General features: G+C 36.7%; 2 protein-coding genes across 2 annotated transcripts in view; one reads left to right on the plus strand and one right to left on the minus strand.

Moving 5' to 3' along the window:
- Nucleotides 1-14,038, minus strand: part of LOC118280623 (uncharacterized) — a 66,550-nt gene that overhangs the window by 27,151 nt on the left and 25,361 nt on the right. The gene's annotated exons all lie outside the window — the stretch shown is intronic.
- LOC118280626 (uncharacterized) lies at nucleotides 644-5,644 on the plus strand. The gene is made up of 3 exons (XM_035600843.2): nucleotides 644-899; nucleotides 2,462-2,851; nucleotides 3,409-5,644. Exons 1-3 carry the CDS (start codon nucleotides 737-739, stop codon nucleotides 3,879-3,881), a joined length of 1,026 nt encoding a protein of 341 aa, XP_035456736.1. The 5' UTR covers nucleotides 644-736; the 3' UTR covers nucleotides 3,882-5,644.

A 14,038-nucleotide genomic window follows, 5' to 3' on the forward strand; every position in this document is an offset into this window, starting at 1 on the left:
GAAAAGTAGCCAAATCTAGTTTAAACAGTTTAGGAACATTTTAGCTTTAATCTCATTTCTTTAAGCGAAATAGCGTCAACTCTCTACTAAGTAGTTAGAAAATAAGAAATAAGTTATGTTATGTATTGCTGGTGTCCATGGGCGGCGCTGATCGCTTACCATCCGGTGACTCGTCAGCTCGTTTGCCATCTATTTCATAAAAAATAAAAGTATACCTACTTAGTATGAATTCATTTAGATCTAAAACTAACATGGCTGCGGTAATTGAGACTACAGGTAGAGCACGCTAGTTTATTGAGCGACTGGCTGTCGGCTCACGACACACGCCAACGCGTTGAATCGCTTCCACCGCGCCCATTGTTGCTAACCGGTAACGATCACGATATCTACTCGCCTTTACACAAACGCTACACTTTCAACAAACACACCATACATTACCGCACTAATGAAGCCACTAGCTCCCACAGCAACCCATCAAAACGCAATGGATAACGAAGTTTATAGTCCTGTTATAAAATGGCGATCGAAACAGCGGTTTTAAATCGGCGAGGCGTGTCGCCTCGAGAGGGGAGCGACGCGTCGAGCGAAGAGGACAGCGATATGTAGGAGCGGGCGACGGAGCGAAGCGGACGCCGGCCGGTGCACGGGAAGGGCGCGGGCGGCCGTCAGTTCCGCGCCGCGGCTCGCTCGCACTGCCCGTCCTCGCTGACGCTCCCGCCTGCGCGCCCGCTCCAAAATGAAGTCTAAAGTAAAGGGAGCGAGAACCAAGAATATGGACAAGCTGATCGCAGCTGTCCAGGCAAGGGAATGCTTATGGGACAAGAGCTATAGAGGACACAGGAATCGCTTCAAGCTGGAGCGATATTGGAATGAAGTGGCGGCTGAGGTTGGGACGACCAGTGAGTATTGAGTTCGCTTTGAGTTTCACCCGAAGGTTAACGGCCGAGCGAGCGAGCGCTCTGCTCCGCTGTTTGCGCAGTTATTGAATTATTGGTAGGAGGACGTTTGTTTTTGTTTCTTGACGCGCGTTTTGCAGATGGCCGGCTTACATCTTATGCGACGCCGTAATTATATTATGTTGGCATTGCTATTAATGTTAGCATGTCTCCTCCATACTTTAAACGTTTAATACAGATTGTAATAATCGGGATAATATCAGTTGATAGACAACTGTTGCTTTATATCAAAGTAGCACAATTTAAGTAAGTCCGCGACCTACATAGAAAGTCTTTTGAAGAGCAAGGTCATTAGATAAGATCAATTAAGTAATTAGACGTAAACAAGCAATTAGATACTTTTTAGGATTTAAACTGTATAGTCTGGAGAAATTGAACTACTAACTACAATTAATGTAGTTTAACTAAAATCCCAAACTGCTGAAGATTTTCCTTAGCTTAGATGTTTAAATGAATTCTAATGATATTTTCACAAGGTAACTCAATTAGCTAGGTTCCACAAATATAAATAAAACACCACGTTTGTTTTCCTTACCTCACGGTACAAGGAGTTGGATATTCTACTCACATAAATGAAGCAAGCATTTCAATACTTCAAGGGATAGTACCTATGTTATCATTGAGTTATACAAAACCACTCATGGTCTCGCTTTGTATGATATTTCAGTACATTTCACGGTCAGTTTATACTGGACTAGCTACTTCCGCGTTGTTTCACCCGCTCTGCTCGGCTCCGACTGGTCATAGCGTGATGTTTTATAGCCCTCCTTAATAAATGCACTATCCAACACAATAATAATTATTCAGTTCGGACCAGTAGTTACAAAGATTAGCGCGATCAAACAAACAAACTTTTCAGCTTTATAATTTAAAGTTAGTATAGATTTGTATAGCTTCATGTGTCAGCAGTCCATCCCGGATTCACACGTTTTTCATAAAGAGTCTTCTTGATAAAAACATCCATACCACAAGTTATACCTTGAATACTCTTACATAATCTTTACCTTATACTTTACTTTTTTTAATATAAAACTGACAAGTTTGTTTGAATGCGTTAATCTCCGGAACTACTGATCCGAATCGAATAATTATTTTTGTGATAGATAGTCCATTTATCGAGGAAGGTTGTTCTCTTATAAAACATTGCGCTACGATCAATAAGAACTTAGCAGAGCTGGGCCTACTCTGGTTCTCGAATCCGAAGTTTCGTTTAATCTTCGGCCGTATGTTTTATTGATTTACTAATAGAATTAGTTACTTGTAGTAACGTTTTATTTTTAATCTCATATCAAAACCTATTTATTTATCTTTATTTCATTCGTTAATTTTTGTTCACAAAAGTTCGCAATAAATAGAATTGTAGTATGCAATCTGCGAAGTTTCGGACGAAACTTCGTTTTTCGTTGAATTAGAGTAGGCCCCTAGGTCTAAATATAGCAACTCTGGCGCGATACTGCGCCAAAATTATTTAGACAAAAACTTAAATACCAACTTAAAAATTCCAGGTCTGAATTGCCGCAAGAAATGGAAGAATCTCAAGGACCAATGTCGCAAAGAGATGAAGAAAAACCCAAACGAATCGGAATGGCCACACTTCCAGAAACTAAAATTTATCCACCATCAGTTCGTGGCCGAAGATGAGGAAGGGGACGAGGATACGACAGATGAGGTCTTCAATTCCTTGGATGAGTCTATTAAGAGGCCGAAGCTAGGCTATACTATGAGGAAGAAGCTCCTGATGAATAAGAGAAGGGCTATTGATGTGGATATGAATAAGTTGATAGATTTGGTTCGAGTTAGGGAGATCATATGGAACAGGTCCTTGAAGGGACACCATAATTGGTACAAGCTGGATGAGAGCTGGAAGGAGGTGGCGCTGGAGTTGGATTGTACGCGTAAGTGTGGTTTTTGTATAAGTGGTTAGCCATAATCTCTGGTGTTGCGGGTGTCCATGGGCAGCGCTAATAGCTTACCATCAGGTGACTCGTTTGCTCGTTTGCCACCTATTCCATAAAAAATAAATAAAGATTGCGCGTAAGTTTAAAGGGTATAATTTTTGTTGTTAAGATATTCTTTCAGATTTTATTATTTTATCTAGTCTCAGGAGAGACACTGATTGACTCCGATTAAGGTTTTTTTCTAGATTTTTCGTTAATTTTTCGTTAAACAACATTATTTTATTGAAAAGGAGTACTTACGCATAACCAAAGTATCCATTTTAAATCAATGTATCATATCAAAATCCAGAGCTATGTAAGATTAAAGGTTTATTATGAAGCTTCAATATTACGAATTTCCGAAGCTCGACTCGAATTAAAACAAAAAAAATATCTGATTGTAAGTTTAGCATAGATTTCCGAGTAGTATTTCCAAAGTAACGCCTAATTCTATTTTATCTATTACCTATGTTACCTAAAAGTACGCCACTAACGTTACTCGTATCAATTTCCAGGTGACGAAGCAAGACTCAAATGGAAGTACCTAAGAGATCAAGCAAGGAAGGAGGTAAGGAAACAGACAGGATCAGACTGGGAGTACCTCCCAAAACTACAGTTCCTCACAAACCAATTCAACGACTACGAAGGCAATGAATTAGCTGATGATTCCTACACCCAAGACTATGATGCTGATCAAGGAACAAGCTACTACAACATAGAACCAACCAATGATGTTAGTGTTAAAGAAGATGATTTTGATGAATTTGATACGAAACCTATTATAATGGAAACAGACTTTTATGATGACGATGATGATGCTCAGAAAAGTGCTACTACTGAGCCCAGTGAGCCGGTGACGAAGGATGAAGATATAGGATTCTTCAATAGCCTACTCCCTCATGTGAAGAAACTAGGACCTGCCAAGAAACTCATGTTACGAATGAAGATACAAGAGATGGTTTACAATACTGTTTACAATGAAACTTAGTTTGGGAAATGGGACACTTATTCAGAAAAATAATATTTTTTGAATCAGATGATTAGAAAAAATTGTTGGTCACGATTTTGACAATACCATGGCTACATTTGGATGATGTTGGATGTTATTGTAATATCAATTAACACGTTAACCGCCACGTCGGTCACTGGTGATCGACGCTTAGCAATGGATTTGCCCTCAACAGTTTTCTTTCGGCAGTTAATGCTTTTAATATCAATGGAAAGAAGGTTTATGGTTTTGATAAAATTGAGTTTTATTTTATGCTACAAGTCACCGGTTTTAAAGTAAACTAAAGAGGTGACTCAACCTTCAGATAGTATTATTTGTTAAGATTAAAAAGATATCGTTTTTGTGTCAGATACAAAAATGTAATCTACTAACGTAGAAGGTAAAAGTGTTAGTTTAAAACGCGCTGATCTCTAAAACAATTAGTCCGATTTTGATAATTATTTACTACTTAACAATTTGTGGTCATTATTGAACATTAATAATGATGTATTGTGATTAAACAGAAACGTGGTTATGGGTTTGATTTTCGGTTTACCACAAAATATATATTATGGGTTTTTACAAGGCAATGTAAGCCTATATGATACATGATTATCTCGATCCGGAGCTGCGGACTACTTAGCGGGTTACCGGGGCTCCGGCTCGAAGAGCAGGAGTAGGAACGGGGTGGTTTTTAGTCAGTAAGAGTCTGACACTCCATCTCGGTTCACCTGAAGCGGGAGAAGTCACTGGATGATTATCCCTCCTTAAAAAAGTACATAACTATGTATGGAAGTACATAAAACAACGTGTTCTGCCTACATATTATGTTTAAAACACTTTAATAGGAAGATAGATTTATGAAAGACAGCAAAAGTATCAGATTTTCATAATAATTATCGTGAGACATATTAAATTAACTAAAAACAACGGTTTACTCACGCAAATATGTGTATTGAGAAAAGCTCTACTAGTTTCGAGTGACATAACAGAGGGCTTAGTACGAGTATGTTTTACGATTAACGAGATCGAACGAGTGCGCGTTCGGCGCTCTACAGCAAGTGTACAGTAGGCTGCGCGGGTCGCCACGTCTGCGCACGCTGCTCATGATGAAGAGTCCCTGTGTAACTCGAAACTAGTAGAGCTTTTCTCAATATATTTGCGTGAGTAAACCGTTGTTAAAAAATATCAGATGATAATAAATAGAAGACTGAATTTTTATTTTTCTGAGTAAGTGTGATAGTTATTGTATTGGAAAATACTTATATTAAATGTTTAAATATAAGTTGTTTGTTGTATATATTGTCCTATTATAATCTTATGTTCATAAGGTAACTTTACAACATATTTTTTGTGCTTTCTGAAGTTTAACGTGTGAGTTGAAAATGGATCACAAACCTAACCTAAATAAAAAAGTATTAAATGTTTAAAGGCTCGAATGGTTGCAATTTGCAAATGCGACTGTCAACCAAATTCTCTTGACTTGATTAACTCAGATAGATAATGTTGAATCAGATTGAAAACAAAATTGCTTTGTTTCAAAAATGGGTGACGCATTCATAATTTATCACACAAAATTATCTCTTTCCAAATGTCATTCTTTTACCGACTTCTACTACTAAGGTTCATGAAGTGATTGGTACTTACTTGAAATATTAAAAACTGTTTGTTGTTGATCATTCCTAAATGTTATAAAGATACGTAGATTAAGCGCTGAGGTATATTTATGTGCAGAAATATAATAAACACATTATATAGTTGTATCTTGTTTTGTTTTTCATTTTATTACTTTTCTTTTCTTGGAGAAAAAGAAAAGAAAAGAAAAAGGAATAGCAAAAATGAGATCCAGATCGGTTTTGATTTCTGGGCTATGTAAAGAGATACCTAATACTTAATGTATTTTTTTTATCAAATGACTCACTCCTTTGCGTACTTAATTTTATAGTATGATTGTTTCATTGCACCGTTCGTCATCGACAATGAGTTTACGCATTGCAGCCCAAATGGTCCCATCCAATTCAGTTTCAGAGGAATTTCCTCCCACGGACTTTCCGATTGTGGAATAAGCTCCTTGCCGAGGTTTTCCCAGTAGGCTACAATATAGGGTACTTCAAGAAGGGAGTAAATAGGTTTCTTAAAGATCGGCAAAGCGCATGTATGGCCTTTTTGCGCCGTGTATACTTTTATTTTATTTTCTGATAATTATTTTTGTATCGGTGTAAATAAACTGTTTTTCTTTCATTTAATGCCCTAAGTACCTATTGCAAGCGTTCATAGGCCACGGTAACCACTTACTGTCTGGTGGGCCGTGAGCTTTCTTGCCACTGTCGTGGTAAAAATTCTATAGTCAAAGGTACGTTACACTTAAGATTTTAGTCTCTGCCCACTCTTATAAATAAAAAGCGCAGTGAATACGACAAATATGAAGTATTCGTGGTATGTTTACATTTCTGTCTTTACGTGAGTGCCAGCAAATTCCGTGTATTGTATGTTTTGGTAACGGAAATATGTCTGTGATGCAAGTTTGTGCAACGTGTAATGGCTATTTAATGCACAATATCTCGCTTTCATCTCCTGTGTTATGGGTTTATTGAATATGTTAACTGGAAAGATCTGGATGGTCTATTTTCTATTTAATTGAGGGGGAAAATCATCCAATAACTTCTCCCGCTTTGGGTGAGGCGAAAGGGAGTGTCAGACTCTCTAAAAACTACCCCGTTGCTACACATGCTTTGCGAGCCGGAGCCCCGGTAAACCCGTTAGGTAGTGCGCAGCTCCAGATCGGGATGTTTGTGGTAACTGGAACCTGAATCCTGCCCCATCCCAAATCTTCAAAACCTTAGAGTATTTAGAGAATAGGGAAGATGACAAATTTTTGTTCACGAAAGTTCGCAATAAATAGAATTGTAGTATGCAAGCTGCAAAATTTTTTCATTCTATCAAACGCTCCGGAGCTCCTATGGTGCACCGCCTGTTACGGCACATCCCTAAGGAGGATTAACAACCCTAATAACAAGTTTTACGTTCCATTTTCCATCGTCAGCAAAACATGACGAGCATCCGCCGAAACTGTAAACATAATTACTAAGCCATGCCTCCGATCGCAAACGATTACATTTGTGGCGTAATTCCGCGTAATGCATTACATTACATATGACAAAATATCCGGTAATACCATGGTGTGACCTGATTATAACATTACGTCACGTTACGACTTTTGACCAGTTATGTTATGAGTCCCATGTAATTATACAGTTTTACAGGAATTACAGATTGATTGACAAGTAAATTGATTAATAAAAATTGTAATTCCTGTAAAACTTATCAATTAGTCTCTTACTAGTCAAGTACTTGCAATATTTTGGGATTGATTTCTAGGTTGAGTTAAGTATTATTTGAATTAACTGGTAGACAGTAGGCTGTGCGACGCGTCTGCACACACTGCTCATGATGAAGAGTCTCCCTGTGACTCGAAACTAGTAGAGCTTTTCTCCATTAATTTACTTTTTACTTATTTATACAAAAAAAAAAACATAATTTACGTGAGTAAACCATGATTTTTATTTAATTTAGCATCACGGTAGTTATTTGGGTTTTAGGTTTTTGGGAAATTCTCTGTAGGGGCGCGATGTATGGTAAATATTTGCACTTACAGTTGCACTGTTGCACAAAACAATTACATGAGAAAATATGCAGTAAATAATTCCAGAATGACCTATAATCCTGACGTTAAGCTGATTACATCATTATTCTGTTATGATTTAAGTGCATTTTCATTTGTTATTGTTTTTGACTTACGTTCTATTTATGATGGTGGGTCAATGTCTATGGTTAGTGTGGATAAAGTCAGTTTTCGTTTAATTCTGTATTCAAGAATCAGTATCCTTAGTATGAGTTAGCTTTACGTTTAAAGTACTCGAAAGGAGAGCGCGTTTGGGGCTCTGATTGGTCGGCTCGAATAAACCAATCAATCAGAGCAAGAGCTCTGAAAAGGAGATTGAAGAACATAAGCAGAATCGAATTAAACCTAGATAGCGTACTAGGCAAGCTGGTGGTTTCGCATGATCAGCTCTTAGCAGTGAGGCGAGGCTATACGCGCGCGTGCTAATGTAATTTTGTTGTTTTGTTATTGTGATAAAAATAAAACTAACGAGTATACAAAAAAGTTTCTTTGGGAAAGTTGTTTGTAATCATGAGTACAATCACGTGTCATTCACTAATTACCAGTCACCCTATATTTTATTGTGTAATCAGAGACTTCGTGATCTGTAATTACACTTTTGCAATAACCGCGAACAGTACAGTTTTGCACATTCAGTAAAAAAGATCTCAACCCACACGGAGAAGGAATAAGCATTTATCAGTTCTCAGTAGCATTTAGTATCCAGAATACGCATTAAGGAAAAACCTATTACAAACACTATCATTTGTTTCCTACAAGATTTACATAATTTTCAGTTACAGATTTCAGCACGAACAGTTATCTTTATCCCCACAACGGATAGCGGAAACTAACTCCATTTAATTTCAGCAACTCGCTGAAAGAAATCTTGAGATAGGCGAAATAATTTAGGTACTTAATTTATTTCTACCTACTCACAAAGGGTGTGGGTTTGGGTAGACGTAAATATATTGTTGGTAGTTAATAATTATGTTTCTATCAATTCAGTTAACACTGATAATAAGTTCTGTATAGAAAGAAAGAAAAACAGTTTATTTGCATTATTTAAAATAAACATAAAAAATATGATAAAAAATATATAAAAGTCACGGTGCAAAATATGTACTTATGTATGTATGTAAACTTTGGTAATTAGTTTTGTGGTAAATAATTTTATAATAACTAGATATCGTGAGACATACAAAATTATTAAAAAAAAAACAAATCAAACAGGGAGCCCGACGTGAGTCGCCGCGTACGCGCACGCTGCTCATAAATAAGGAAGAGTTCCTCGGTGACTCGAAACTAGTAGAGCTTTTTCCAGTAATTTTTACATGAATAAATCGTGATTTTTTAATAAAAATCTATTAAAACTTTATTTTAAATAAAATTATTTTTTTAAACATGGAGAAACTCATTCACTTGAAGAAGTTGGAAATTGGACTATCAGACTTATAAAGAACTACAAACTAGAAACCGATCCTGTATCCCATCTTAAACACATCCCCAGAAAATCTAAACCCATAGGTGAAATAATAATATTTAACTCATCAATAAAAGGAAATCGAACACATTTCACCAAAACCCAATTTACTCGTATCCACGAACAAACTTAATGCATCCACTCAAAATTATGAGCAGATAAAATTAAACAAATCGATTGATCGAGATCCGAATTCGCGTATCGATACGTCACACGATGAATCGATGCAAAATCTTGCACTCGGTTCGTTGAACCCGATTCTTGAAACAGTATTTAACATTACAGGCTTTCAGATCTTATGTTGATGGATTGATATAAAAGGATGAGGGTGTATTCTGGGAAAATTTTTGGGTCACTCGATTTAGGTTCTTAAGTATTTACTTATGTTTTCAGGCGTCAAGGACCGCGCGACCATATTAGCCATCGTAAGTGCAGGTCTGATGACAGCGAGCAAAGGTAAGTCACCGCTGATCAGAAACAGACCCGTGCGTATGGCACGTCGCGTTCCGTGAGCGCCTCAAAGAGTCATCAGACTACCACAGATGGGGCCCAGTTGGGCTGATGCCTGATCTGGAGCTGCGGACTACCTAGCGGATTCATCGGGGCTCCGGCTCGAAAAGAAGAAGTAGGAACATTACCTAGGTAGCGGGTTTACCGAGGATCCGGCTCGAAAATCAGGAGTAGGAACGGGGTGGTTTTTAGTCAGTAAGAGTCTGACACTCCCTCTCACCTCGCCCAAGGCGGCAGAAGTCATTGGATGATTTTCCTTCTCAAAAAGGTCTTTTCGTGATTTTTTTTGCCTTTGACGCTGGTTCCTGTGAAGTTGAAGCCCTTCATGCTTGAAACTATACTACTTCCACTTATTCCACTTTAATCTATACATATAAATCAGTTCAGCTGTTCCAGTGTTGAAAGTGTATGTCATTTGTTTTCTAGAAATGGTTATCTAGAAATCGAAGCCAAAATTTCTCTACCACTTGCAACCACTAAACCAACGGTATAATATATCAGTCATAACATTAACATCAAACTTATCATTCTGTAGAGAATTTAATTTTCTAGAGAATTGCAATAAGCTGCACTTTCTATGCAGTATGCATCTAAGTAGGTCGTTGGTACTGACGATGTACTGTCGGCAAAATGTTTTAGTGATTCTTTGACTATAAATTGTTTTAGGTTTTCATTTACTTAGGAGTTCTGTTGTAAGGGGAATATGATAAGAATGAAGCTTCTTGAAGCTTTTTTAAAAAGGGTTTATATATCTAATATAGGGAAAGTACAAAATCGTATCTACTGTTGAACTTATTTTTAACAAAGAGTTAAGGAATCGCGTGCAAAGTACACCTAAATGCATCAATACATTTACCCTATTGAAAATGACGCTGTCAATATTTTTCTAGTCATTATTTCACATTTTTTGATTAAGCTAATTACTGTTTTCAATTGACTAGAATTAACCTAAATCTAAAAGTAGTACATACCTACCTCGGATGGTAAGCTCGCTCTTTTGTCGATAGTACTAACGCGGAGATACAGTAATCTTATTAAAATTGTACGTTCATGAGAAAGTTTTCTTCAACAAAAATATTGTTGGTTTCCCGTGAGATTATAAGCAGTAAAGAAAATTACATTTTATATTTATAATGTATAAGAGTTGCTTTTAACTTGTGACATAGTAAGACTTTTAGCTCTTCTTTAGCCTCTTTTGTGGTAAGACCAAGACCGATCGATTCTTCATCTTAATAATGGTCAGAGCTGCGGGCTGCCTAGCGGGTTACCGGGGCTCCAACTCAAAAAGCAGGAGTAGGAACGAGGAGGTTTTTTGTCAGTAAAAGTCTGATAGTACGTAGGTAGATAGTCAGTAAGAGTCTGACACACACCCTCTCGCCTCGCCCAAGAGGGGAGAAGCCATTGGATGATTTTCACCTCTCAGTAGAATATTATTGTAATCACAACCAAAATGTCGGCTGTCATCTACATAATGGCAGCCACACACGATACAGTATACTTGCGCAAGTCTGGCCTTGCGCAAGTATACTGTATACTATAGTATAGTATAGTATAGTAATTTACACGTACTTTTTACCATTTGTGTTATAAGTCCCATGTAATAGGGAATGAGCCTATTGTCTTGTATTGTATTGAGCCTATAATCGATCAATGAAAACCAATGAAGAGATAATTCATAATCGATTTGAATCGTTTACAAATGTATGACGTATAACAAGCTTTGTTATAGAAAAGATTATCACGAATTATGAACGGAGAATGGTTGGCAGGTTTCCAGATCCACATCAAACGGTCAGTAGTCACTTTGCAATGCTTTACGTTTTTTTAAATGGTGATACTTAATTAGTTGTAGAATATTGTAGATCATATACAATTGTAGATAATATACAATGGCAAAAGAAATAGAGGCAGACAAACTAGAAGATGGGAAGACGACATCAGAAAAATAGCAGGTCCATTATGGACCTGTATAGCAAAAGATAGATTACTGTGGAAATCTTTAGAGGAGGCCTATGTTGGAGGACAAGCTACAGAGTAAAAATGACCGTTTACTGATAAGTCCTTAATTTATAAACATGCTAAGATTATAAGTTTTTAAACTGACATGGTAACTAACACTATTATTAGAACCATGATCACGGATTAAATGGCGCTTGCAACAGTGCCGAAATATCGGAGACTCACAAAAAATAATAAACGTGGTAAATATCCCGTAATAAGTTCTAATAATAAACATGCTAAGAAACTATTTAAAAAATTAGTAAACATATTTGTATATATAAATTGTAAATCTTTCACAGTTCAGCAATAAAGGCTATTTTATTTTATTTTTATTTATTTAGTTTATTTTTATAATATATACAAGTCTGGTTACAGTAAAGAAGAATACATTTGGCTCCATCCCTATTCTTCCCGCGGGTTTTATATGAGTGTTTTTCCATCAGATATTGTAACACTAAACAAGATAATACCTTACCTATTGAACAATCTGCCGGCAAACATAAGGAGTGAAACAAAAATAAATAGATTTAAACGCAAATTAAAATTATATTACTGGACACTTTAAGTTTATAGAAATGTTTAACATACTAACATAGAGATTCAGCGACCCCACAGTCAAACCATTACAACGGTTTTGTGGGGCTTAGTATATAAAAATGTAATCTGTGTGGAAATAGAATAAATAAATAAATAAATAAAATAATGAAGCTATGCAACGAAGATGAAATAGCTAAGCTGTGAAACTATGTGACCGTTTCCTCTAATACTAAGCTGTGTAGTCATGCGAGGAAGATATGCCGCCGCAAAGTAACCTTGCGAGAAAAATGCGCAGTTCGAGTATGCGGTGTATCGATAGTACGATCACGAGGCACGCATCTTTCCATACAAAAAATATAGCTGTAGCGTACTTAGCGTAGTAGCACGGAGTCTGGAATTGTGTCCGGTATATGGCAATAGGCTCATCCCCTATTACATGGGACTTATAACACAAATGGTGAAAAGTGGCTGTTAATTGTATAGCGGCATTTTGTCACGTAATGTGCACCTCTGCCTACCCCTTCAGGGATAGAAGGCGTGACGCTACATGCTAGGGTCATTTAAACCAAAGTGTTTTTTTTTCAAAATAAAGTCAGTTAAACATGCAACTGACTATACAAAAATTTTGCTGTTTAGAAAACAGCTGAGCATCTCTTACATAATACTACACTTAGAATCTAAGCAAAATAGCACATGCAAGGCTCTATCTACTAACTTGGAATAAATATGGCCGCCGAGGTATATCGGCGGCGGTAACGAAACCATAGCGAGTTTTAAACGGACTCCTGGCGCCATCTATCGAGCTAAATGGTAGTTAAACTTTGCCGTGTAGATGCCTAGATAACCTACAACATTACAGCTTTTCTGTGTTCAAGGAAAATGGGGCTGTATATACAGAATTTAATATTTGATTAATTTAGTAATTTTTATTTTAAAATTTTCTGTTTTCGTTGAAATATTTAGTTGTGTTATGTGTGATCTCCATACGGTATAAACAATCATGCATTTATTGTTTGGAATTGTAAATATATGTACTTTTTAAAAGAGTAAAGAGTAACGGACGGAACGGAACGGAAGAACAAGCAAGATACTCCATATCTTGCTCGTTCTTCTCCATTCGAAGCTACACTTTGGAACGCACCTAGCTTCTTTGACGGAGAGACTGACAGACTATTATTTATTTCTTTATTTGTTGACATAAGTACCTATTTATGGTTTAATTTGAATTTGACTTTAATTTTATCATTTACTAGCCGAGCCAGCAAATGTTGTTTTGCCTAATAAATTATTTCTAGAAAATAGTTAGTAGCCGATTCTTTATATGCGTATTCAGACCTACTGAATACACTTATAAAATTTGGTAAAAATCGTGAAAGCCGTTTCGGAGAAGTACAGTAACTAACATTGTGACATGGAAATTTTATATTATATTAAATTATGGTTTAAAATGTTATGTTTTGAGTATAAAGACTATCTAATTTGTGGAAAGCAAATAAATGAATATGAATAATTTGAATTTATATTATGGTCATAAAAAGCACTGGCGAAACTGTTATACAAAAGACATGAGATCTATTATAGGAATGAACCCATTTAAAACCCATAAATCTTGCCAACGTTTCACCAATTAGGTTTTATGGTCTACTTTGATGTTGAGAATTGAGATTTTTAGAAGTCATCCTTGTCACTCAAGCTGTTTTACTTACAATTGATTATTGGTCCATGTAAGTGCAAGAAGCTTTAGTTTTCTTAAACTGGTCTATGGATTATGATGCTATGCAAATTATCTAATATATACTATGTGATAGCTTAGAGGTGACTATGGAATCTACTATACTTTAAGTGTGGGAGAGTCGTGCTTCGGCACGAATGGGCCGGCTCGACCGCACGGCCTCACAGAAAACCGACGTGAAACAACGCTTGCGTAGTATTTCGTTGTGTGTGTGAGGTTACCAGAGGCCCAAT

Source organism: Spodoptera frugiperda, chromosome 16 (genome assembly GCF_023101765.2).
Source record: "Spodoptera frugiperda isolate SF20-4 chromosome 16, AGI-APGP_CSIRO_Sfru_2.0, whole genome shotgun sequence".
NCBI classification, from domain to species: Eukaryota; Metazoa; Arthropoda; class Insecta; order Lepidoptera; family Noctuidae; genus Spodoptera; species Spodoptera frugiperda.